The sequence below is a fragment of the Natator depressus genome, chromosome 12 (genome assembly GCF_965152275.1).
Source record: "Natator depressus isolate rNatDep1 chromosome 12, rNatDep2.hap1, whole genome shotgun sequence".
Lineage (NCBI taxonomy): Eukaryota > Metazoa > Chordata > Testudines > Cheloniidae > Natator > Natator depressus.
Window position 1 is genome coordinate 33375698 of NC_134245.1, and position 26408 is coordinate 33402105.

A 26408-nucleotide genomic window follows, 5' to 3' on the forward strand; every position below is an offset into this window, starting at 1 on the left:
ATTACCCACTGGAGAAGGGAGAGAAAAGAGGAGTTGCAAGGAGGGAGGGGTCTGAGGGAAAAGAAGAGGTCAGGAGGTCAGGATCATGAAGGGGAAGGAAGGGTCCCAAGGAAGAAAAGGGGTCAAAGGTGAGGGATCGCAAGGGGGGAGAGGGTCATAATATGAGACTTGTCTATATAAATAAAATGTATATCCTTTAAAAAAGAGTTTTTAAACACGTAAGGTCTCAAATCCCATGGGGATGAGCCTGGCATAGAAGGCTAGATAGAACTTTGTGTTGCCACCTCCTACAAATCCCTCCACCGATAGTGACTCAGTGCTTTACAAAGTGATATCCATGTTCAATATGTAAATATGCTGAGAATCCCTGGTGTCTGGGATTTTCTTCAAAAAATCCAACTCATTTGCCTGGGGCAGTGGGGTCTTTTAAAGTGTTGTTCATAGCAGCCGTGCACCTCCCAACCTTCTCAGCAACAAGTCCTTTGACTATAGCACATCTCCCAGCATCAGTCCCCTTTCTTCCAGCTTGGTAAACCAAAATTGAGATGCAGCGCAAATGTATATTTACAGTGATGAAACCTCAGGATGCTGATGCAGTGGTGGGAGAAATTTTAAAGATTTTTTTTTTTTGGACAGTCTATAGTGAACAAAGACTTGCCATGGTCATAAAACTTTTAGAACCTTTGCCAAACCAACCTAGAAGCATCATAAAAACGATCAAGGTATTTTCCATCTGTTCGCTGCTTTAAAAAAAATCCTCCATAAAAAGTTATAATTTAATAACAGATCTGTTTATACACCCACCTGCATATACTTGGAGAGAAAATCTAAAATTATGAAAGGGCTTGCAGATGGTTTTGAAATTTGTTGAGACATAGAGATGCAAAAATGTTGTAACAGTGTATAAATTATCATGTCAGCCCTTATCCAGTTCCTATTGAAATTAACTGGAGTCTTTCCATATAGTCTAGAAATGTAAGTGTATTAAGAAAGTTTTTAAATTTAGAAGCATGTCTTATTTGCTTGCAAATTTGATTTACTTGCTGTCGAAAGTATGACTGTTTTTGAAGCATTTTCAGATTATAATCAGTTTAGCTGGCATTTGTGTTTTTAACAGAAATTCCCAAAGTGTCTACTTCAATCTTACTTTTCAAATCCAGCGTTGGTGGATACAGCTATTTGTGAGAATAAATGAGGGCATGTAGCTGTCTAAGTGATCAGCAATTGGCCATTTGCATGTCCTCATTTATGACTGAAGGAGGCGAGGTTGGTCCCCTTTAAAAATAAGACCCTTTATTTCATATTTTTAAAATGCGTACTTTGTAGGGTAGAGCAGAGAGGCTGTGCTGCAGTTCCTTGACATCCCCAGAGAGGGAGCTGCAGCACGGTTTCAGCTGTAGTGCAGGGGGATGGTGTGCGTGTGTGTATGTGTATCCTTGATTTTACAGTTTATTAACCTGGTAAGCATGTTGCGAAGCTCATCCATTGTCTTAGGCATCTGGGGAGCCAGTGGACTGAGGGGTGAAAGGAGCTTGATTATTAGTATGTCTGCTGTGACAGTGCCTTCTGTTTACTGGTCGCATGTTTCTTTGTTGGTGTGGGATGTTTTGATATTGGTGCGGAACTTAAGACCCCAGTCCTGCCAAGATTTACACAGATGGGCACTACACAGATGAGATTACCCATGTGCATAATGTTTTAAAATAGTCCATAAATAGCTCCCGGTGTCAAAGGGGTATTGTGGTTTACGAACTGTTTGTTTGTGAGAGAGCCCTTTTTCTAGAAGATGACATGCAAGTACAAATACAAATTAAAGGCCTAATCCTGCAAACATTAAGGGTAAGTTTGCACTGCAGCTGGGACCCCTCAGCCTGGTGGACAGACCCGCTCAAGCATAGTTCAAGCTAGCGTGCTAAACATAGCAATGTGGACTTAGTGGCTTGAGTGGCAGCTTGAAGTCTCCAGCCCACCTGACCCCCTGGGTCTGAACTTGGGTGGCTAGCCTGAGTCTCTGCCAGAGCTGCAACCTCTGACATTATTTTTAGTGTACTAGCTTGAGTCCCACTAGCCAAGTGTATCTGCTGGGATTGGGAGGCTCATTCCTGGCTGCAGTTTAGACATATCCTAAGGGGCAGATGCTTCGCTGGTGTAAACTGTCATAGCTCTACTGACTTCACTGCAGCTCTGACAGTTTACACCAGTGAAGGATCTGCCCCCTTAGCCATAGTACTAATGGCCATGAATGGTCCCATTTAATGCTTGGTGTTTGAAGAATCTGACCTTTCGTTTGCAGTTTAATAAGAAACTCCATTGGAAGCAATGAGACTTAGTAATAAGCCCAATCCTTGGTAGTGTTTGCATACTGGGCTCTATCAGATATAACCTTCAAAAATTAAAATGTCTTTCCAGTGTTTCAAGACTATTAGAAGATAAAGTAACTGCAATCGTAACACACAGCCTCCTCCCCTTCTTTCCTCAGCATACCTGTATATGTCATCAAATGCTTTCTCTGTAATCCATTTATTTCTCACTGATCACCATGGTGTGTGAACACCTTACCTTTTTTAAAAGCTTATTTTTATGAGCATCTTCTTTTTTTCAGTGTTTTCTCAGTTATTTATTTTGTTTCCACATGTGTCTTACAAAAAATAATTTACAAACTACTACTTAGAAAAATCAGGGAAGAATAGCTTGTGTAAGATGCTGAATTGGTTTCTGATGTTCTTTTTTTCTTGAAGGAAAGCGAAGAGGCGCTTTATTCATCATGTCGGCAGCTTCGGAAGCGCCAAGCAGAACTGAACAACCAGCTCTTCCTGTATGACACCCACCAGAACTTAAGGAACCCCAACAGAGATGCCTTACTAAAAGAATTCAGTGTGAATGAGAACCAATTACAAATGTATCAAGAGACATGCAGCAGGAGGTAGGTTGATCCTCTTTATTCTGCCCAGGGCCCCCCAAAAGGGTCCTCATATCTAAGGGGTCCTGTATGGCACAAAGGCTTCAGCTTTATTAAGATAAGATAATTTCTGGCCCACTTGGCTTGGACTAGAAGTCACGCTTCACTCTTGTAAAGGGAGTTTGAGCCTCCACTGAACCAGACTCCAGCAGCCCATGCTGATGAGTCTCTTGGTCCCAGTGACTCACTGAATGCCACAATCTTTGGAGCTTAGACCCTTTCCTACCATCCAGCTCAAACAACCAAATAAATTACCCACCATAAAGACTGCATTGTGACATAAACATACTGGAACATGTGGGACCAGAACATAGTTCCGGTTTGACTCAAACACCAATGAAAACACAATGGTTAGTCTTAGCGACAACATGGACTTGCCAGTTATTCCCAGACTCTATCCTAAGGAAAAAAGACCCCTTGCCCTAAGCCTTGCCCCAGCTCATGGGTGGGTACAGGGAGAACAGGACCTTCCTGTAGCAGGAGGAGATCCTGAATGGATCTTTGCTCCTCCCCCAGCCTAAAGCGGGGAGAGGGGTCAAATCCTTTCCTCCCAGCCAATCAGAGGCCAGTCTTTCTGGTCTCTTTAGAACCAGAGAAGTGACCATTGCCACAGCTCAATGCAGAGCCAGGGTTATGATTGGTCAGTAGGAGCAAGGTGCTGCTGGCATTCATCCAAGGAAAACCCAGCTGGCAACTATCCTGTCACCCTGTGAGTCTGTGGTAGAGCTGAAGGTGGGGAGCTGAGCTAATATTATGGGCTAGTGGTAGGCGCAAAGGACTGGGAGTTGAGATTCATGAGTTCTATTCATAAGTCCACATAATTTCTGTGTACTGGTGCATCTCTGTGTTCAGTGGGGATGATATTTACTCACTTCCTTGGGGTGTGGTGTGTTTTTGAGATCCCTGGATGGAAGGTGCTGTAAGTGTATGTTGTGATAATTATAAGCACACCTCAAGAGACACTTACCTTGTAGTAAACTGTGTGGAAATTGGAATATTTGGGGACCAAATATTTAAAGATGGGAAAATGGATATTCCTAGAAGGACCAGCATTTCAGCATGCAAATAGAGAGTTATGAAAGTAGTTCGTGTGTGCATTTTTGTGGGAATGTCCATGACATTGTTCTTTGAATTTTTTGGCTCTTTTTAAAAAATATATATACAAAGCTTTGAATATATGAAGTGCCATATATATACTGTTACTGTGTTCACATTTTAATTTAAAGAAAAGAAACGGAAGTACACAGAGTTGCTGAGTTGACCTTTGTATTTTTTCTTAGAATACCTAGCAGAATTGTTGACTTGAATTTTCTTTTTCCTGAAGATTAAAGGAGAAGAAAGTCAGTAACAGCAAATTCTACTCCTAGAGAAGCTATTCCTTTTGGTGCACCTTTTAGAAAGCCACTCAGGAAGAGACATTAATTTACCCTGATCGTCATACTCAATGAAGGTCTCATCAGGCTGAATTTACTAAGAAGAAAGATGGGTTTCCTTAATTTTTCTTGTAGGAGAAACTATTTTCATTGTTGTTTAATTTATCTTCTGTACAAAGCATACACACAGTGCAGGCTAGATTTTCTGCATATTCAAGTCATTATTTGCATCCAGTATCACAAACCTTAGAGTAAGAAGGAAACTAAGGGTCAGCTTTTCACAGCTACAGGGTGTGCAGACAACTTGCATGCATTTGTGCAGGGCTAATTTACCCTTACAAATACCCAAAGTACAAGTACAAATCATCTACAGTATTTGTGTGTACAGGACACAAGTTAGGCATTCACAACCATTTGCACACACACAACATTAATAATCTGACTCCTTATGATTGACAGATAATGGGTTTAATTTATTAAATGCTGTAAAAGCACTTTTACAATATGATTGTGACATCAGATACAGCAGATTGTATCCCCCACACACAAAATATTCTGGGCAATGGATGGTTATACTGTATTTTCTTCTGATAGATGTTTCTTGTTACATTTTTTAATGCCAGTGAATGAGTTAATTTTCTAAAACTAAATGTACTCCAAGATTGTAGATGAGTTATTTGTTGGATTCTGTGAAAACCTTTAAAAAAAAAAGAGAGAAATACGACATTATTTTGTGTCACGTAAATCAGCTCCGTCAAGGCAGTGCAAGAAAATATTTTTTATACATAAGGTAGGAGCGAGAAAGGAAGGGTATTTTAAACTCCAGTTGGATAATTTACTTTGGTGTAACATCGTTTCTCACATCCTTCCAGCTGCTAATCTGCATACAAATGAATTGTTTGAAAACTGTCCATCTGTAGTCTTGCAGACCTTCTTACAAGATAATGTCAATCAGTGCTGTTTGGTTTTTTTAATGTTGTCTGTTTACCCAAAATATATTTAATCCATAACATAACTGTGCAGAAATACAGATAGATACATTATCCTTATGGCTTCAGTCACTAGTAGGAACATACAAGTTATAGATGGAAAAAACCTATTAGATCAGCAAGTTTGTTTCTCTCCAAGAGCATAGAATCATAGACTATCAGGGTTGGAAGGGTTCTCAGGAGGTCATCTAGTCCAACCCCCTACTCAAAGCAGGACCAGTCCCCAACTAAATCATCCCAGCCAGGGCTTTGTCAAGCCTGCCCTTAAAAACTTCTAAGGAAGGAGATTCCACCACTGCCCTAGGTAACGCATTCCAGTGTTTCACCACCCTCCTAGTGAAAAGATTTTCCTAATATCCAACCTAAACTCCCCCACTGCAACTTGAGACCATTACTTCTCGTTCTGTCATCTGCTACCACTGAGAACAGTCTAGATCCATCCTCTTTGGAACCCCCTTTCACGTAGCTGAAAGCAGCTATCAAATCCCCCCTCATTCTTCTCTTCCGCAGACTAAACAATCCCAGTTCCCTCAGCCTCTCCTCATAAGTCATGTGTTCCAGTCCCCCAATCATTTTTGTTGCCCTCCGTTGGACTCTTTCCAATTTTTCCACATCCTTCTTGTAGTGTGGGGCCCAAAACTGGACACAGTACTCCAGATGAGGCCACACCAATGTCGAATAGAGAGGAACAATCACGTCCCTCAATCTGCTTGCAATGCCCCTATTTATACAGCCCAAAATGCCATTGTCCTTCTTGGCAACAATGGCACACTGTTGACTCATATCCAGCTTCTCCTCCACTGTAACCCCTAGGTCCTTTTCTGCAGAACTGCTGCCCAGCCATTTGGTCCCTAGGCTGTAGCGGTGCATGGGATTCTTCCGTCCTAAGTGCAGGACTCCGCACTTGTTCTTGTTGAACCACGTCCGATTTCTTTTGGCCCAATCCTCTAATTTGTCTAGGTCCCTCTGTATCCTAGCCCTACCCTCCAGCGTATCTACCTCTCCTCCCTGTTTAGTGTCATCTGCAAACTTGCTGAGGGTGCAATCCACACCATCCTCCAGATCATTTATGAAGATATTGAACAAAACTGGCCCGAGGACCGACCCTTGGGGCACTCCACTTGATACCGGCTGCCAACTAGACATGGAGCCATTGATCACTACCCGTTGAGCCCGACGATCCAGCCAACTTTCTATCCACCTTATAGTCCATTCATCCAGCCCATACTACTTTAACTTGCTGGCAAGAATACTGTGGGAGACCGTGTCAAAAGCTTTGCTAAAGTCAAGGAACAACATGTCCACTGTTTTCCTCTCATCCACAGAGCCAGTTATCTCGTCATAGAAATCAATTAGGTTAGTCAGGCATGACTTGCCCTTGGTGAATCCATGCTGACTGTTCCTGATCACTTTCCTCTCCTCTAAGTGCTTCAGAATTGATTCCTTGAGGACCTGCTCCATGATTTTGCCAGGGACTGAGGTGAGGCGAACTGAGGTGAGGCTGACTGGCCTGTAGTTCCCAGGATCCTCCTTCTTCCCTTTCTTAAAGATGGGCACTATATTAGCCTTTTTCCAGTAATCCGGGACTTCCCCCGATCGCCATGAGTTTTCAAAGATAATGGCCAATGGCTCTGCAATCATATCCGCCAACTCCTTTAGCACTCTCGGATGCAGCGCATCCGGCCCCATGGACTTGTGCTCGTCCAGCTTTTCTAAATAGTCCTGAACCACTTCTTTCTCCACAGAGGGCTGGTCACCTCCTCCCCATGCTGTGCTGCCCAGTGCAGCAGTCTGGGAGCTGACCTTGTTCGTGAAGACAGAGGCAAAAAAAGCATTGAGTACATTAGCTTTTTCCACATCCTCTGTCACTAAGTTGCCTCCCTCATTCAGTAAGGGGCCCACACTTTCCTTGACTGACTTCTTGTTGCTAACATATCTGAAGAAACCCTTCTTTTTACTCTTAACACCTCTTGCTAGCTGCAACTCCAGGTGTGATTTGGCCTTCCTGATTTCACTCCTGCATGCCCGAGCAATATTTTTATACTCTTCCCTGGTCATTTGTCCAATCTTCCACTTCTTGTAAGCTTCTTTTTTGTGTTTTAAGATCAGCAAGGATTTCACTGATAAGCCAAGCTGGTCGCCTGCCATATTTACTATTCTTTCTACACATCGCGATGATTTGTCCCTCGAACCTCAAAAAGGATTCTTTAAAATACAGCCAGCTCTCCTGGACTCCTTCCCCGTCATGTTATTCTCCCAGGGTATCCTGCCCATCAGTTCCCTGAGGGAGTCGGTCTGCTTTTCTGAAGTCCAGGGTGCGTATTCTTCTCCTCTCCTTTCTTCCCTGTGTCAGGATCCTGAACTCGACCATCTCATGGTCACTGCCTCCCAGGTTCCCATCCACTTTTGCTTCCCCTACTAATTCTTCCCGGTTTGTGAGCAGCAGGTCAAGAAGAGCTCTGCCCCTAGTTGGTTCCTCCAACGCTTGCACCAGGATATTGTCCCCTACACTTTCCAAAAACTTCCTGGATTGTCTGTGCATCGCTGTATTGCTCTCCCAGCAGATATCAGGGTGATTGAAGTCTCCCATGAGAACCAGGGCCTGTGATCTAGTAACTTCCGTGAGTTGCCGGAAGAAAGCCTCGTCTACCTCATCCCGGTGGTCTATAGCAGACTCCCACCACGACATCACCCTTGTTGCTCACACTTCTAAACTTAATCCAGAGACTCTCAGGTTTTTCTGCAGTTTCATACTTGAGCTCTGAGCAGTCATACTGCCCCCTTACATACAATGCAACTCTCCCACCTTTTCTGCCCCGCCTGTCCTTCCTGAACAGTTTATATCCATCCATGACTGTACTCCAGTCATGTGAGTTATCTCACCAAGTCTCTGTTGTTCCAATCACATCATAATTCCTTGAATGTGCCAGGACTTCCAGTTCTCCCTGCTTGTTTCCCAGGCTTCTTGCATTTGTGTATAGGCACTTGAGATAACTCACTGATCGTCCCTCTTTCTCAGTATGAGGCAGGATGATGTATCAGATACCAAACATCTTAATATTTGTGTGCATTGATTCTTCATGTTAGCAGCACATTACTCATTAATAAGAAATGACTAGTCACAGTATCCATATGTGGGTGGAGTTTTGCAATCTGTATGTTTGAATGTACATTTCAGGTAAGTGCAGAAGAGCTTCTTTTCTTCTGTCTAAGTAATTGCCCAAGGCTTAAAGTGACACACAGGTAATGCTGGATCTCTCACCACTGAAAGCCTGTTTGCGTTTGGAATTCATTGCACAGTGAACTGCCTCAGCGATTTTCAGTTTCCCTTGCTCCCCATGCCACCACTTCTGCTGATCTGCTGTCTCAAGATTCATTTAATTGATTCCACTATGCATTCACAGCTGATATTTCAAGGAGCACCCTTGAGGTTTCAGTTATTCTAGAAAGACAGTCTTGTCTCATTTAACTTCATATGAAAGTGCTATAGCAGAGAGTCAGGAAATACTAGGGTTGGGTTTTGAATTTCCCTCTGCATACAAACTCCCTGAAGATGCAGGCTTCTCTTGTACATTTTTTGGAAATTAAATACCAGGTACCAAATCCAAAAGATAGGAGAGGAGTAGCACGTTAACGTACGTTTACTCTTCTCCTTCCTGATAAGTCGAAAAACTATTCTGTCCCCACTTGAAGTTGGGATGCACAGCTTGGGACTTAAAGGAAAACAACTTTTTGCATGTAGGTTCAGATTTCTTCCCCATCCGGCTTCCTGCCAAATCACCACCATAGACCATATTGCCTAGGGGCTGCCCTGGGGGAGTTTGCTACGATGCCAGGCAGCCAATTAACAGGCAGGACGGGAAAGTGAAAATTCCAGAAATCCTTGCATGCCAGACCACTGGGTGCCCAAAAAGTTTGTTCTTACAGGAAATCCACCTCCCTTTTAAAAAAAATAAATAAATAAACACTTTGAAGAGCTCCTCGAGCCATATGTAAGATTAACACCCTGACAATGCTGTGTTCTCATTTCTCAGTGAAGTAATTTGGATATAGTGTTATGACTGCTAGAGCCCCGAGGTGAGAGATTCTCCTTGGACAAGATCCCAATAATTTTCCGCCAAAAATTCAAAACTAAACAAAAACATCAGCTGTGGCTTCTGGACATAAATTGTCCACATGGCATAATTGTCCTGGCTTCTCTCATTGTTATAAGCATTGCTGCCACAGAGCAGCATATGTATGATGAATCATATTGCCCTCTACTACTGCTGTGTAAATGTTTATGAATTAGCACATTGCACCACACTTCAAAGTGTCCCATGCAGATTCTCTGCACATGTGCTATGTTAAACTGGTTGTGAGAAGAGCCCTTAAATGTATGTTTAAGTTCAACTCATTTTACAGTGAGCTACTTTTCCAGAATCACTCTTCCCAAATATTGTACTATACCTGGAAGGAGAAGAGTTGAATTACCAATTTTGCAGGCATTCAAAGCCTTGTCAAAATTGAGCAATAGTTCTTTCTATCCTAATTTCCTGTGTTCTATGTTAGAACACATTTACCCAAAAGCCTCTGGATACTTTGCCAGGGTAAACTCCATGTCAATTCATGGCTTTGAGGCTGTTATGATTCTGTTGATATTGATGTATGTCAGATGTTATTCACCCTAGAGGTGAAGTCTTACCAAGACAAAACTGAAGGCTGTATCTAGTTGGAAGGACAGTAATCCTGAGGTTCACCAGACATTAAATTAGGGAACAAGTTTCTGCACATGCAGTTTCCTTAATTACACAGGCAAATGCCCTTTGCATGAGCGCACAGTTACCTGCTCATGTGGTAAATTTTATGTCACTTGGGGTCCTTCAATCAAGGCTGGAAGTCTTTCTAACAGATCAGTTCTAATTCAGCTACATGTTACTTCGTGTGATGCAGGTGAAATGTGTAGCCAGGGTCACGCAGGAGGTCAAACTAGATGATCTTAATGGCTTCTGCTGGCCTTTAAATCTATGAATAGGTGTATGTGCCAAATTAGAGGCCAAGTTGAGGCTGGCTGAAAATTTGCATCTGTGGCTTGTTACATACATTCTGAATGTTTTCCTCAGACACATCTGGAAATTTCTCCATTTTGGCCATGATTCTATTTTTTAATGTTGCAGTTTCTTTTAACTAACATTCCCAATGAGAGATGAATTCAGAGGTTCAGAAAAGATCATTATTGAATACTCTGGAACCAGTCAAGAGGCAGTGGTCTGACTGACTGTAGTATGAGTTGAGGGGAAATTTTTATTGACCTCAGCTGATTGAGTTAGGATGTAGGTATTTCAATGTGTGATCTCACTGGTTGACGTAGTTCCAGGCCAGAATATTGTTTACCTCCTCAGAAATAGTAGAAATTTACTGATTCTCATCCCATGACTATTTTAGCCAATCAGGAGCCAAGATTTTCTTCTCCTATGTAACAGCAGTGTTTATGGGCATGTCTACAAAGCATCTGGGCCTGAGCCTTCCAGCCCAGGTCCACAGATTCATGTTGGTGGGGCTCGCAATAGCTCTGTACAAATAGCTGTGTAGATGCTGCGGCTTGGGCTGGAGCTTGGAGCAACCGTGGCTTGGGCTGGGAAGCTTGCTTTCAGATTCAGTGTACACTTAGTCCTTGGAATCAAACAAACCTCCCAGAGCTACTAAAGATAAGGATTTCTGACATGCTTAGAATAATGTTCCTTGAGGATCATTACATATTGTTAGATGAAACAATCCAGTATATTGTTGAAAATTTGGGGACTTTTTCAGTAATTAGAAAATAATGAACATTTTTGAAGGAAAATGCATTGTTTGTTTTTTTTTTAGGAGCAGAGGCTGTAAAAACCCAGTCAGTTCTCTGGGAGCTGGGGTGGAGATAATTGAAATTTAATTTATTTTTTTAAAATAAATAAGTATATATGTGCATATGTAAGTGTGTGCGTGTTCATTGGTATCTGTTACTTTTGTGACAGGTTAAAGAGCTGCCATAAATTCTCAATGAATCTCTAGTGTGTTAGTTTCTTATTTACAAATATCAGCCTCGCTACTTCATCTCTTTAAAGATGTTTTGAGAAGGAAGGGAGGGACACATGTCCAGTGTTGATGTAGTTTGAGCACTAGAAATTTTAATGGCATCTCTTCTAAAATCTCAATAGATACGTTTTCAATTTGTAGTTGTCCTTTCGATAATTCACATTCAGGAACACCATGTACTAAATTTTGGAAACCTTGTGGCATAGCCTGCGAGTTAAAGTAATACCTTAATGATCTTTACCCAGTTGCACAAGGAAAAAAAAATGTGGAGCTGGCTTAGATAAAGGATCATTATAAAACACTGGAAATGGAACATCTGCAGCTGATTTTGGGGGATGTTTAAAAGTATTTTTCTTAATAAGCTGCAGGTTTCCTGTTTTGATTTTGAAAAGTGACAGAGGGTGTCCCTCACTCCTTTCTATCACCAGTCCTTTGTTCTATTTACTAGGAAGAGCTGGAAGACAGAAGAATTATTGACTATACCAAATGCTGATCTAGTATGGGCTAGCGAATACAGTGCTTTTCATCCATAGATCTCAAAGTGCTGTACAAAGGGAGATCAGCATCATTATGCCCATATTACTAACATACAGCTAACTGGTTGTGGGAGTGGGTGAGCAGGCTATTTTGGGGGGCTGGGAAGAAGGTGTGTTCCTCCCTGTGCATGCTGTCTCAGGAAAAGGGTCTGGAGCTAAAGGATCTGCCATTTCGTGGATCCACATGTCCTTCCACCTGCAGGGAGCAGGAGGGAGTAGTGGCTATGGACCAGCTCTGTGGACGAGCAGAGAATGATTTCTCCTGCATCCTGCTTGCTTCTGTGCAGTTCTCCTGTGTCCAGCTGAGCTCCATAGGCAGGTCAGGCACTGGGGAGAGGCTCCTGGAGCAAATCATGTGCTTTTGGAGTTATTTTGCTTTGGTTTGTGTGCATTTTGTCTCACTGCATGAAAAGACTACCTTCCTCACAGTTTTGCTTGTCCTGGATGAAGAGTCTGGACCTGATCCCAGAGCCCTTACTCTTGCAGATAATCTAGTTTAAGTGATCCAGGCCTGCTCTTATAAGTAATGGCTAAAAGCAATCCAGTGCTCTACATAATCTTTATCCATACAGCCATCCAGGCCTTTTCACCCATCAGAAATATTGTCACTGGTTAATCTTTCCACTCAAGATGTTGGCACATCTCCCTGAGGTTCCCAGCAAAGCTGTTGTTGAGGCATTATAAACATACAGGTTTTCATTGTCTGGCTCTGAGCCAAGGTCCTTAAACACAGGGCATGACTTATTTGCTGCACTGGCCTCAGTGCTGCCTTCTATTATGGGCCCAAGACTGGAATCTCCCTTGATCTTCCACTAAGAATGAATCCCTTATCTAGCATTGCCTGGCGCTAGTTAAATTGAAAGTGGCAGTGAAGAGCAAACCAGTACAGCATATTTAGGCACAACAGCCTTTGTGACAATGCAGGAAGAACTCCCCTCAGTGCCTACTCTTCATTTGGCATAGTAACCACTGGCACCAATTCCAGACATATCCTCTGCTGCCAATGTCTGTCTTGGCACAGCAAGTCCTTACAGATGCCTGTCAAGGTAAAAGTAAGATGAGAGAATCAATAAGAGGGGCATAAGAAAAAGAGGAAGTGCCATCTTTCTCCTTTATACTCTGACCCATGAAGGTCATGGATTAGGAGATGTATAGAACCCTGCTGCATCTCAGCTAGGAAACCAGTACCCCCTGGTTTAAACAGCCATTCCATGGGAGCTATTGCAGCCCAGTGGCCTGGCTTAGGCAGGTGCCCCCTGGTGGAGTTAAGCAAAGCAGCAACTTCAAGTTCGATGCACACTTTCATCACATGCTGCTCCTTGGATGCCCAGTTTGGAAGAGCAGTGCTACAGCTCATATTTAGCTAAGAACTCCTCAGCCACCATCCCCCAGGTGGAGTACTGGCTCTTGAAGAAGGTAGGTTATGGACTATACGTGTTGTTCAAGAGTTGCCTCTGTGTATTCACGCTAGCCATCCACCTTCCCCTCAGAGTCGGAGTTCTATATAAGCTCAGGACTGCAGGCTAGGCAGAAAGAACTAAGGCTGTCAGGCGATGACAGAACTTAAATTGCTGGGGAATTTCTTTTAAACATCAGAACTAGGGTAGCTCCAACTTCAAAATGAGGCTATTTAAAATTTAGATAAAAAACCAAGTGTGAATTTGACTTGTCAACATAAAGGGCAGGAACAAAATTGTTGTTCCCAAAATTATGGATGTTAAAACATGTCAGTATTTCCCCTGTGTAGTAAACTGAAAAAAAGTCTACTTAAAAGTGCTGCTGTGAGTGGAATTCCAAGTTTCATAATATAAAATGTTCATAGCTCCTCATATAAAAACATGAAGTCCTTTTGGGGTGATACTACATGTTAAGGAAATGATTGTAATAGTATTTTTAGAAGCTTGAATAACAATGGAACACAAAAATAATTGTTAGCCAAGGGCAGTTGATGGAATGGTGTTAAACTGCTTGATAATACTGAGGCCCTCAGCTACTTAACACTTGAACCAACTCCTTCATTTTAAATAAGCATTCTTTATAGTTGGAAAAATCTAGAAACGTGAGCTTCTTCAAGCACTTTGTAATAGTAATTGCTACAGATTAGCCCACTGTATAGAAGTGTGTTCCAGAATAAGACATTACACATCTAATACCTTTAACCCATAAAAGCACCCCCAAAACTTCTAGTTCCGTTTTTAATTTTTTTCCCTTGTAAGCATACTGCTTGGTCAATAGCAAATCCACCCACTGTGAGTCAAATTCTTCTATAACGTAACCCTACTTAATTCAATACCAGAGATGAATTTGGCCTCTGAATGAAAAGATGGCTGTACCAATGTTAGTTTGCAAATCATCAAACCTTCTATTAGATCTATTAGAGTTGCAGAACCTGAAGACTAGTTGTAAGGGTTAGAACTAACGGATTTCCTAGATAAATCGGATTTACTACATGCTTGCTTTCTGTTTAACACCAGTGTGCCAGATCATTATGAGATGACCAAAAGTAACTTACGTGGTACAAATTCTCAAGCAAGATCTTGACACCAACTGGTGGTTTATATTCCCAAGCATGTTTGCAGACAATCCACCAATAATCAGAGTAGCCAATGATCCTGTCACACTACCTAATTCACTGTTCCTGTGACAGTAAGAGGTATTAGGGTCATAGATCTTATCTAGTATGACAAAATTGACTAATGTGCAGGGATTAACCACTCGAGCATATTTCAACCTTTCTGATGTTAATCCTAATGGAAAAATTCCTTGTGTGAATTGGAATTAGAGTGAATTTACCACCTCTGTACATGAGGAAGCTTTAGGTATATCCCTCTATCTTAGATCACAGCTCATTTTTGGTCAGGTCTGAGTGCACCGAAGGCTAGGAGTGAACCATAGAATACCAGGGTTGGAAGGGACCTCAGGAGGTCATCTAGTCCAACCCCCTGCTCAAAGCAGGACCAATCCCCAATTTTTGCCCCAGATCCCTAAATGGCCCCCTCAAGGATTGAACTCACAACCCTGGGTTTAGCAGGCCAATGCTCAAACCACTGAGCTATCCCTCCCCCCCAAGGGACAATGTATGAACTTTTCAGAATACAATTCCTTTGGACAGGGGTACAGGAATCTTCTTAGTAGCAAGGATCATGGACATAATTCTCTCAATGTGAAAAAGGCCAAATGAAGACAATTGGTTATACACCTTGCAGCATGCCTCTATAACTGAAAACAAAATGCCATTTGCAATCATATTGAACTTCACACCCCGTGTATGACTCTCTGCTAAATGAAAGTACAGTTCTATTTTGAGAAGAGACTGTACACAAAAAATGTCACATTTGTAATCAGTGGTTCCATTCTGTTCGTGTATTCACCAATCACACCTATTTACTCTAGTGACACCAATGAATTGTTCCAGTCCTTTGCTCCAACCACTCAGAGCATGTGAGCTGGATTCTGTTCTTCTTATGCATCACCCACCAAATCAGCATTACCCAGTTCCAATCAGTTATACCTGTACAAGCTGCTGAAAGCACTAATGGCATAACTGGAATACAACGGGATTGTAGATGTCTCTGGGGGCCCAATTTGGCCTGCAGAACCTTTATTTCTTGTGATGATAGGCAAGAAGGAAAGAAGCTTAACATTCAGTGTGAAGGATGAGAATGTAAGGGGCTCAGTTGAAAAGAAAACCTCTCATTTGATATGGAAGTCACAGAGTCACGTGGAAACCTGCAATGCCATTATTTCAATGTATGGCCGCACTTTACAGTGGATTATATTATAAATATACACACATAATTTTGTTTAAAAAAACACAGCAATACTGTTAATCCATTGAAACAGAATAGTCCCTTCAGCAGACATAAAACAAACATATAGACTACCAATGCTAAAATATTCTGGTATGTATTATTACATTGTTCTGGAACGCCAAAACTTTTGAAACTGGCAAAGTTATTTTCATCACTGAATGTATGCACTGTTTCAGAGAACAGTAAGATCTAATTTTAAGTTTCAAGTACTTTGCATATTTTATCACCCTATAAAAAGAGCCCAAGCTCAATGTTCAACATCTATCAAACAGAGAGTGTTACTGCTGCTGGAAGCCATGAGAGCACCACTGCGGCCAACAGCAAGATCAACCCTCCATCCCTAATCAGATGTTTTATAGTATAGATTCTGAGTTTTCTTCCATGTCCCTGGGATTTAAACCACTCAACTACTTCGGTCAGACTAAACTGCTCAGGTTTGTACCCTAGTTCTTTCCTGGCCTTTTCCATGCTGAAATAATGTGTGATGCCAGTTTTGTAAACCTCAGTGCGAGTGAGGAGAGGCTGAAAATTATAAATTCGTCCTACAAGAAAATGGACCATTTCAGTTAGGAATGCAGAAAAATATACAACGGAGAGAGAAAGACGAACAGTTGGGAATTGGTAACCCAAGCCTTCAACTAAAGGTCGGAAAAATTCAAAGTTGTTTATTGGCTTGCCATCTGAAATGAAGTAAGCTTGGCCTGCAGCTATGTGCTGTTTAGTGGCTTTGAGTGCCTCTGAAGCAAGGATATGAGCCTGAACTAGGTTATCTACATGGACAAATTCCACTAAACTCAGAGGGTCTCCATATACAAATTTAAACAATCCCCTTTCAATGTAGCTAACTATTCTTGGAAGATGCCTTTGCTCTCCGGGCCCATAGATGCCTGCTGGTCGGAGAGCACAGGTCCTTAACACACCTTTCCCTTCTTCAAGCTCAGTGTCATTTGCCTGCAGCACTTTCATCTCAGCTAAAGACTTGGTCCGGGAGTAGTGATCAGGATGAAGGTGAAGTGGTAGATAAGGCAGAGATTCATCCCCGTTTTCTATAACTTGGCCCCCAAAGACTACATTGTATGTACTTGTATAAACCAGACTTGACACTCCTGTTTTCCTGCAAGCCTGGATGATATTTTCTGTTCCTCTCACATTAACGTCTTCTATAAGTTTTCGGTTCAGCTGCTCCCTGCCAGACATTCCATAGGAAGCAATATGGAATACACAGATTACATCTCTGAGAGCTTTTTCCACTTCAGAGAGACAGCAGACATCCCCCTGTATGAACTTCACTCCCTCTGGCACAGCTTGGATTGGCTTCAGGACATCAAAGAGAATCACGTCAACTCCCTTTTCATATAGGGCACAACCTAAACTAAAACATGACCGAGACCATATGTTACTAAGATACATAGCGTAATGATGAATGAAACATTTCACCCATGAGTAGAAGAAACTTGTAAACTATTTCAGTGCTGAATTCTTGCTGGTCAGAGTTGTCTGAGGGTTGGTCTACATTGAATACTTACATTGGCACAGCTATATCTCTCAGGGTGTGTGAAAAATCCACACCCCTGCAGACATAGTTATGCTGACCTCACCTCTCGTGTAGACAGTGCTAGATTGATGGAAGAATTCTTCTGTCAACGTAGCTACTGCCTCTTGGGAAAGTGGATTAACTACAACAATGGGCGAACCCCTCCTGTCGCTATAGTGAGTGTCTACATGGAAGCGCTTTAGCTGCACTGGTTTAAGTGTAGACATATTCCAAGAATCAGTGCTACCTATTCAGGTGTGAGTAAGGCACAGCAGCTTCATAGCCAACAGTATACAATGGAGTGACGGCCAGCATCACGTCTGACCACCTTTGACTGCCCAAACCTGGTAAATCAGGTACTCGTTTTGCAGCTGGTGAACTAGAGGTAGCCTTTCAATATAAGAGCAAATGAGCTCAAGCCCACGATCTTTAGCATTGTCTTTGAGGCACTGGAATCACTAAGAGACAAGAAACACAGAGTCCTGTGATGCTATTTTTACAGACTCACTTCACTAAAAAGATCTGCACTGTAAAGTGTTTGCTACTATATTTAATGTAAAATAAAGCTAATATTTTATGCACTAACCGGAAACCAAAGTAACCACCTCCTCCTGTAATAAGGACTGTTTCCTTGGTCACATTTTCTATGTGCATCCTTTTTCCTTTGGCACTACTTTATTTGAGCAAATTGACCTGCAAATTAAAAAAAATGCATGACAAAACTGCATAATTAAAATAATTTTCACTGCATTTTAACATCTCCCCATATTTAGCAATTCTAAGTTATATATTTGTGCTTTAATTTTAGGAGACTGACTCCATCATTTGCTAAGTAATGCAGGAATAGATCCCGTCCCTTTATTCTTCTAAAGGCATATACAAACAAATAACAAAAAGACCACATTGTGAATATGACAGTTACTAATATATGAACTACTAATACCCAAATAAGCAAGAGGGTTCTCAGTTTCCATTAAATTAGACCATATTCTGATGTTATACAGGTGTGTATTGAATAATTCAATTAAACTCACTACAAAACTACCCGGTACTATAGAAATGCCACTAATTTATACACTGAATACATTTGCATAACAATTCCATATCAAATATCCATATACCTGAAGCCTTATTAGTGTACTGTGATAATACATCAAGTACTCATATATACATAGTTGTATGTGTATATCTTTATGCAGAAATGGCACCAACTGTGGTCTACCCTTAATATATATACTCATTCCCTAACTAAACCATCATACCTGTCGAAGTATTATGTGTATATTTCACCTGTATACTTACTTGTAAATATCCCTAAAATACTCAAAGAGTGGGAAAACAAAGGGCCTGCATCAGACAGTATACTTCCTTGGCCCCAAACCTGCACAGCATAGGTTTATACACATTCCCACTCAAGTCCAGAGGCCTACTCATGCCCATAAACCTACACAAATGCCTAAGTCTATATAAGCAGCAGAGAGTCCTGTGGCACGTCATAGACTAACAGACGTATTGGAGCATAAGCTTTCATGGGTGAATACCCACTTCGTCGGATCATATAAGTCTATATAAGATTGGCAGGCTTTTTTATTTTCTGGGACACCACCTTAACAACATGTGTATCCAGATACACATGCTACCTATGAAGCCAGCCAATGCAATGCACTCAGTGGAATAGGGGAGGAGAGCTGTGGATGACAGAGGGCTTGTCTACACTTACTGGAGGCCATCGATGCATGGGACGTCGATTTAGTGGGGCAACTGAAGATCTGCTAAGTCAGCTGCTGATTGCTCTCCCGTCCACTCCACCGGACCCAGAAGAGTGGACAGGAGAGCATCTCCCATCCACCCGGTAGTGTGGACCCTGCAGTCAGTAGATCTAAGCGAGGTCGATACGCTCTTCACGTAACTCATATTGCGTAGCCCTTTGGCTTGGTCTCCACTCGCTCTTTTTGTCGGTCAAACGTTTGTCAGTCCGGGCCGTGCAGAGACCAGCCCCCTGAGCGACAGACGTGCCGGTGCCGACAGCGCTGGGTGGGCAGGTGACGCGCTCCCGCGGGCAGAGCTAACGCTGCTCCTTGCGGCGGTTTCACTGAGCCGGCAGGAGCGGCCCGCTGCCGGGGAGACCGGGCAGGGGCAGGGCCGCAGCCTGGCTGTGCTGACCCGCGGGGGGCGGAGAGACAAGGGGAGGAGATACGCTCTGCTACTGGACTCACGCCTGCCGGGGCCTGAGACAGGCGCTCAAGACCCGCCCTACCGGCTGGGCCCGCTCCGCCAGCCACAGGCCCTGACGGCTTCCCCGCGGCGGGGAGTCGGCAGTAGGCCGGGGCAGACCCGCTCTCACAGCCAGGCCCCGCCGCCTACCGAGGGAGCGGCCTCACAGTGACAGGGAGGCGCGCCCTGAGCCCCGGGCTGCCAGCTCAGTGCCGCCCGCCCCGGCCGGGGGAGCGCGGTTTGCAAAGCGCCCTGAGCGCCCCCCCCCCATCGGTAGCAGGCGCACAAGTCACAGCGATGTGGGACGGACGGACACAGAGCTCCCACCCCCCTGGGGCTCACCACAGGCGGGGCGGGGCCTGCGGACCCCTTGCCACCAGCTGGCACCGCCCGGGGATGCTAACGGTGCCCCCCGCCGCCCCTTACCTCCCAGCAGCTCCAGTCTCTCTCCCTCTCAGCTCCGCCCCGGCCCGCGGGGTGAGCCGCTTCCGGAGGCTGCCTGAGGAGGGCCCGCGCTGCTCCCATCACCGCCCCATCGCCATCCACCCGCGCGCAGAGCAATCGCGCGTGTCCGTGGCACCGTCGCCGGCGGAGCAGAGCATAGCATGGGCTGTACTGAACTGAATGGGCTTCCGTAGGGCGGGTCCTTCTGGGAGTCCGTACAACACGATGGCGGCGCTCTCGTGATCACAAGCAGGTTTTGCGCAGCAAGGGGGCGGCCCCTTGAAACGCCGCTGCCGGTTCCGTACAACAAGATGGCGGTTCCCAACATGCCTTGAGCGGGAATTGTGGGGCCATGGCGGGGAATCTGAAGGCGAGTGAGCTGCGCTCTGTGCTGCGGAGGCTGGACTCGGCCAACCGGGCTCTGGGTAAGGGAGGCCGCCCCAGTTGGTCGGGGGGTCGTCGTGAGCTGCTGGCCACCCAAGCCCTGCTTTCGTTTCATCAGCCCCCGCCCCGCCCCATGGCCGAGTCCCGGACTCCGGCTGTCCGGTGCCCACGCTGGAGACCCGGGCCTTTGGGACCTGGCCTTGGGGCCTCAGGTTTCCAAGCCCCGGCTTGAGCGTCCACACGCACTGCATTGTAACCCTGACTGGCTCTGGCCCCAGGTCTCTCAGCCGTGCTCCGTCTGGCTGGGGTATGTATGTGGCATGAGCTGTGCCCGTGATGCAAAATAACGGCTTGGACCGGAGTCACCCCCCCCCCAGTGCAGATCTAGGAACCCCGGGCCTGAGTGCTCACTGACCCTCATCAGACTGACTTGTGTGTGGATGGAAGAGGGCTCAAACCTGAGCAGTGTAGACCTACCCAGTGTGGCTCTGGTTTTGTATTAGAAAATCTGAGTCTGCAGTGCTGGCTGGTGGTGGTCAGAGCTTGCCTCTTTCCTCCCTATAGTGACCCCCTCAGGGGCTATTACTGAGCCATGCAGAAGTCTGTCTTTTGAGTAAGGGCATATCACATTTTCATGATGCTCAAACTCTGCTGTGGTGCTCAGCTTGACTCCTCTGTACCCCAGTCCAGTATTGCTGTAACTCGGATGCTGTCTCTAGGCTTGGGAAGTGTCTTTTGGGAGCAGTCCAAATGCAGTTGCAATTTATAGTTCATGCAATTGAATAGGTATAGAAGATGGCCATGCTGACTAATTAAGTCTGCATGGGAAACCTGGAATCACCAGTGTTGCAAAGCCAAATCCTGCATCAGCGCTGGTATGAACAATGGTTTTAAGCACCTGTGTTAGAAACTAGCAGAGGTGGGATAGCCTTGGTTTTAAGGCACTACATTTGGACTCAGGAAATCTAGGTTTATGCCTGTAGTTTGAAGTGACTAATGATTTTGGGTGCCCAATCTGAGGTCTCTTTAAAGAAGTCTGATTTTCAGAAGGTGGGTGCTCAGCAGAAAATCAGGTACCTCAAAATGTTTCAAATTGGGCACCCAAAGTCTGAAGAATTTAGGCTTACCCCAACTCTGCCACAGCCTGCCTGTTTCAGAGTAGCAGCCATGTTAGTCTGGTTCGCAAAAAGAAAAGGAGTACTTGTGGCACCTTAGAGACTAACAAATTTATTTGAGCATAAGCTTTTGTGAGCTACAGCTTACTCCATCGGATGCATTCAGTGGAAAATACAGCCTGCCTGTGTGACCTTGATCTTTCTGTATCTCGGTTCCCAATCTATAAAATAAGTAATAATACTTCCTCCCACCTTTTGTCTATTTAGATTGTAAGCTCCTTGAGGTGGGGATTGTCTCTTGCTATGTGTATGTATAGTGCCTCGCACAATGGAGCCTTGCAAATGCTTGGGGTCTTTAGGTACTACTGTAAAACAAAAAAATAAATAATAGCATAACCATGAAGTCTGTCCTAAATGCCAATTCCACAATGAGCAATTTAAATCAGGTGGTGCTTTAGAATTCAAAATCTATCATCTTTGCTGTTTGTATGGCCTGAATCTGTACCTCTTTTGTTCATTAGTCCTTACAAGTCTAATACCTGCAGTACCCCCTTTGAATTGCCAAAAGGTCTGAGATGTTTGAGACTGTAATATTTACAGGTGTCTGGCTGGAATCTATCTGTCTCTTCTATTTTAGTCAGTCAGGGCCCTTGGAATCACTTTCTGTATCTAGAGCAAGATGCCAGATTCTGATCTTAGTTACATTGTTGTAAATCTGGAAGAAGTTTGCCATGTTCTGAGTTGTCTGCCCTGGGAAGTTACATTGCAGTAGGAATGCAACCATGAGGAGCTGGGGTAAGTAACACATGGCTTTGTCATGAGAGCCCTTGCTTACACAGAGGCTATGTTAAATGCAACAGTCTTATCCTTTACCTGAATACATACAGTTGCGTTCCACCATGATGTAACTTTTCAGTGTAAACAAGCCCTTTATGTCTTGTACAGTGCTAATATGGGTTTGTTACTAAGCAAACAATGCATAATGGCAACAGAGTTCAGTAGAATCACTACAGCTTTACATTAGTGTGCTTTATGTCAGAATCTGGTCCAAGGAGTCTAAAACTTAACCGGTAACAGCAACAACAATTAAAAAAAAATGTAAAATCGCATTACTGATGCTTTTCTTTATTTCAGAGACATGTATTCAGTCACTTGGAGAATGTCAGAAAACACTCCAAAAATCAATTCAGTGTCAGAACTACTTAAATCACGTAAGCATGATTATAGTTTCTAGTTTTCAAAAATCTTAAGAGGAAAGTAGGAAAAATGTGCTACTTTTTGTTTTGTTTTTGTTTTTTGTTTTAAATTCATGACTGGTAAGAGTAAAACCAAGATCTATGGAAAGTTAAAAATCCATTCGTTGTTCAGAGGGTACCTTATTTATTAACCTTTTTAATAACATTCACATCTTATCAACAGTGTGTTCCAAGGTAAAATTTATGCATAACATCTGAAACTATAAGGCATTATGTATTTATTTTAGCCTTCTGATTTAAAATTTCTTTTGGCTTTTAACTATGTACGTATATAATGGGCATACTCTTGTGAACATTTATTCATTCGTATGGTTAATTATTTGTAGGATTGGTCTCTAATATGTAAACATTTGAAAAGTAGGATACTGAGCCCTGAATTTGGATTGAGATCTGCTAGCATTGTCCCATAGTGGATTCTGATGCGATATTGGTACTTTGTACTGTTAAAACAGATTGCACTTCCATCTGAATATGCTCAGACACAGTTATAGCGTGGAATGGAGCAATATTATCCTAACTACTGCCCTGATCCTGGACAATGCTCTGTGTGAGCAGTGCCATGCTCTTGCATGGAGTTCTATTGATCTCAGCGGTACTCTGCGTAGGCTTACAGATCTATCTATGCAGAGCAATTTGTAGGATCAGGATCTCTCTCTCTTTTGTAAGTAATGGTTTTATGTACTTTCATTCCTTTCTTGCCTTCAGCATATTAACTGTGTTATATGGAGTGTTAAGAAGTTAGTTCAGATCTTTTGGTACCTACTGGCAGATATTAACTCCTTAAACCATACAGCATCTATGTGAGAAAGGTGGGCAAATATTATTCTCATTTTATGGTGGTAGAGCTGGGTTTAGAACTCAAGTGTGTATGGGGAGGAAGGGGTTTTTGGACCCTTCCCCATGGACAGTCAACTAGTCCATACTGCCTCACATTTTAATAAAATAAAACCGCTGGCTTTCTTAAGACTATAAGGGTGCTTACTAAAGTCAAGTATATCATATAATATTACAAACAGACTTCTCATTCTAGCTTCCTTGTTCTTATACAGTGGAACACATGCCTTTGAAATCTTACACAAGTTTTAATTCCAGTTGGCTGAGGTGGGGTGAGGTTTACTGCTTCAAACATAAGCCTTGTCAACATTTCAAATTTTACTACTTTTTAAAGTACTCAACATATCAGAGACCTGTGTTCCCTCTAAGCTACGTGGCTGCTCAGGAGTGATTCAAGTGCCGCACACTTGATTAGCAGAGCTGCGCACATCCGGCAGTGTTTGTTCAGGTGCCCCTCCCGCCCTGGTGCTTTGCAGCCACATTGCTCTTGCAGCTGCTCCTTGGACCCTCCTACTGGCTGTGGAGAGCGGGAGGGGAGGGGGGTTCTGATATCAGGGCATCCCCCTCCTCCTGCCCCATAACTCATCCCCACAGAGCAGGGGAGAGGGGACAGGGCTCAGGATTTGGAGCAGGAGAGAGCTGCTGAGGTCTGAACGAGCCTCCGGGCAGTGAGGGAGTTCCTTAGAGACAGCGCATGGTCTCTCAAACTTCCCCACCAACCAGCTCTCACTCTGTGTGTGTGTGTGTTTGTCTCTCTTTCCGCCTCCCTCCCCCCCTGCCCATGTACCCCATCTCTTCAGAGCGGGGAAGGTGGGACAGGGCTCAGTCAGGAGCTGGAGAGGTTTCAGTGAGTGCCTTAAAGAGCGCACGGCATCTCTCGGAAACGTCCCCAGCAGCCAGCGTGCACACAGTCGTTCTCTCTCACCTCCCAACATATACTTGTATTGTTGTTGTTACTTTTTGGTACTACCTGCAATGCACATATATTCTCTGTAATTTTATTCTTTCTAAGTGTGTTATTTTAGTTTTTGACCTATGCATTTCATAATTTTTATTTCTCTTACACTTAAATTTAATTCTTTGAGGAGTGAGTTCTAAAATGCTTAACCTGTCCTGGCTGGAGTAATTATCCCTATGGTAACTTTTAAAAAAATATATAGATTATAGCTCGTTTTTTTGTTTCTACTGGTGGCGCGCATCTGCACGTTTATTCCACACATGATGGAAAAAATTAGAGGGAACATTGTCAGAGACCCAAACATATTATAACATGGCTTGTTTTGCCTGTGTGAAGAGGATCAAGCTGTTATAACCCTTTTAAGGAATTGCTCTCTAACCTGGAATCCTTAAATGGCAAAATGTCTTGTGTAAATGGTGTCTTATTTGTCATGGCTTTAAATGAACCTAAACTTCTGTGCAGTGATGCATAGGGATTTTTAAATCAGCAGTTAAATGGAGCAAAGTAAGCAGCTGTAGTGAACCACATAAATTAGAAAGAATGAGCAGTCAGCTCATTAATACCCCAATTTTTAGTATGCTGATTCTCTGCTATTTAAAATGCTTAATTAGTAAAACGATTTTGCCATCAAATCACAAGGCATGCCAACCATCCTATATTGGAGCCCAAGACAATAAGTTCCTATGAGAATCCACCTTACTGGTTTTACTTTTATTGGGAGAATAAACTTAATTATGCTATTTTATATGATATAAACTGATTAATTTTGTTTTCTTTTTCCTTGGCCATTCAATTGGAAGAAAGAGGGAAACAAAACTTATAATTACAAATGTGTTAAATCCATGAGAGCCCAAAACATCCTAATGGACTTGCAAAATGTGTAAAACAGTTTGGTTTAAATTATACAAAAACAGGTGGAAATAACTGAGTATATTGTGGGAGGTGAGAGAGAGATTTGTAATGTCTGAAATAAAAATAAATCTTGACGCTTCTTAAAAAGGAAGATTTTTAGAGGGCAAGGATAGTCCTATGGGTAAAACAGTTGGGCAACATGGGTTCTGCTGCTGACTCTGCTGTAGACTTTCTGTGTGACCTTGACAAACCATTTTCCTCACTTATAAAGTGAGGGTGATATTGCACTTATCTGCTGCTATGAAGCTAAATTCATTAATGTCAACAAATCTCTTTGAGTTCCTCAGATGGATGATGCTTTATAAATTACTCCTGGGGGAATTCTGCGCCAAAAAATTAAATTCTGCACACCATCTTTTAAAATTCTCCATATTTTATTTGTCAAAATAATACAATATAATCACAGCAGTTTCAATTATTTTTGTAATATATTTCAAAATACCTGTCAGCAAGTATGTCTGTAACAATACAGACAACAAAAAAGATTCAGGAAATGTTTTTTGACAAATAGATTCCTTACTAGGTATATTAATACAGAACTCTGAGTAATTCCTTTAAACTACAGTTCTGTGGGGTACGAGAAATACAGTTCTGAAGCAGTGCAAAAGCTTGGGAGAGTCAGGAATAAAGGAGGAGCTGAGGGAGAGGGAAGTAATTGCTGGGAAGGAACCTGGGTGTGAACTTGGAGGGTTGTTGGGTACAGGTGGGAAAAGTATGGAACAGGTTTTTGGGGGGGGGGCAGGAAGGGATTGTTAGGGAGCGTCCCCCATGTAGACCCTGGCTGACCTCTAGCCTCTCCCATTCAGTCAGGCACCTCTGCTCCTGTGCCCATGTGTCTCTGCACCCCCATCTAGGTGTCCCTCCACCCTCACTCAGATACCCCCTCCCTCTGTCCCCATGTGTCTGTGTGTCCCTATCCCCATGTGTCCCTGTGCCCCCTCAGCCAGCCCTCTCCACTCATCTTCATGTGTCCCTTCATGGCCTGTCCCCATGTGTCTGTGCCCCCACTCAGCCTTCCTCCCTGTATCTCTGCA

General features: G+C 43.3%; 2 protein-coding genes across 3 annotated transcripts in view; one reads left to right on the top strand and one right to left on the bottom strand.

Annotated features, from left to right (window-relative positions):
* The window catches only part of PLCG2 (phospholipase C gamma 2), a 90315-nt gene extending 83754 nt beyond the window's left edge, over positions 1–6561 (top strand). Inside the window, exons 32-33 of the mRNA XM_074968830.1 lie at positions 2739–2923; positions 4284–6561. Of these exons, the coding sequence (XP_074824931.1) occupies positions 2739–2923; positions 4284–4326 (228 nt within the window). The 3' untranslated portion in view covers positions 4327–6561. The remainder of the gene's footprint in view (positions 1–2738; positions 2924–4283) is intronic.
* Positions 6562–15043: 8482 nt separating this feature from the next.
* SDR42E1 (short chain dehydrogenase/reductase family 42E, member 1) lies at positions 15044–20175 on the bottom strand. 2 transcript variants are annotated; one of them, XM_074968832.1, is made up of 3 exons: positions 19898–20175; positions 17844–17950; positions 15044–17095 (listed from the first exon to the last, which is right to left on the bottom strand). In XM_074968832.1, the coding sequence occupies exons 2-3, from the start codon at positions 17909–17911 to the stop codon at positions 15988–15990; spliced, it is 1176 nt and encodes a 391-aa protein (XP_074824933.1). In that variant the 5' UTR covers positions 17912–17950; positions 19898–20175; the 3' UTR covers positions 15044–15987. The 2 variants fall into 2 exon arrangements, with proteins under 2 accessions (XP_074824933.1, XP_074824934.1); XM_074968833.1 differs by lacking the exon at positions 19898–20175 and adding an exon at positions 18978–19503.
* Positions 20176–26408: the final 6233 nt, after the last annotated feature.

Coding starts and splice junctions, on each gene's coding strand:
- SDR42E1 (XM_074968832.1), bottom strand. CDS start 17,911: ATGCACATAGAAAATGTGACCAAGGAAACAGTCCTTATTACAGGAGGA. Junction 17,096..17,843: donor GGTGGTTACTTTGGTTTCCG/GTTAGTGCATAA, acceptor GTCATGTTTTAG/TTTAGGTTGTGCCCTATATG.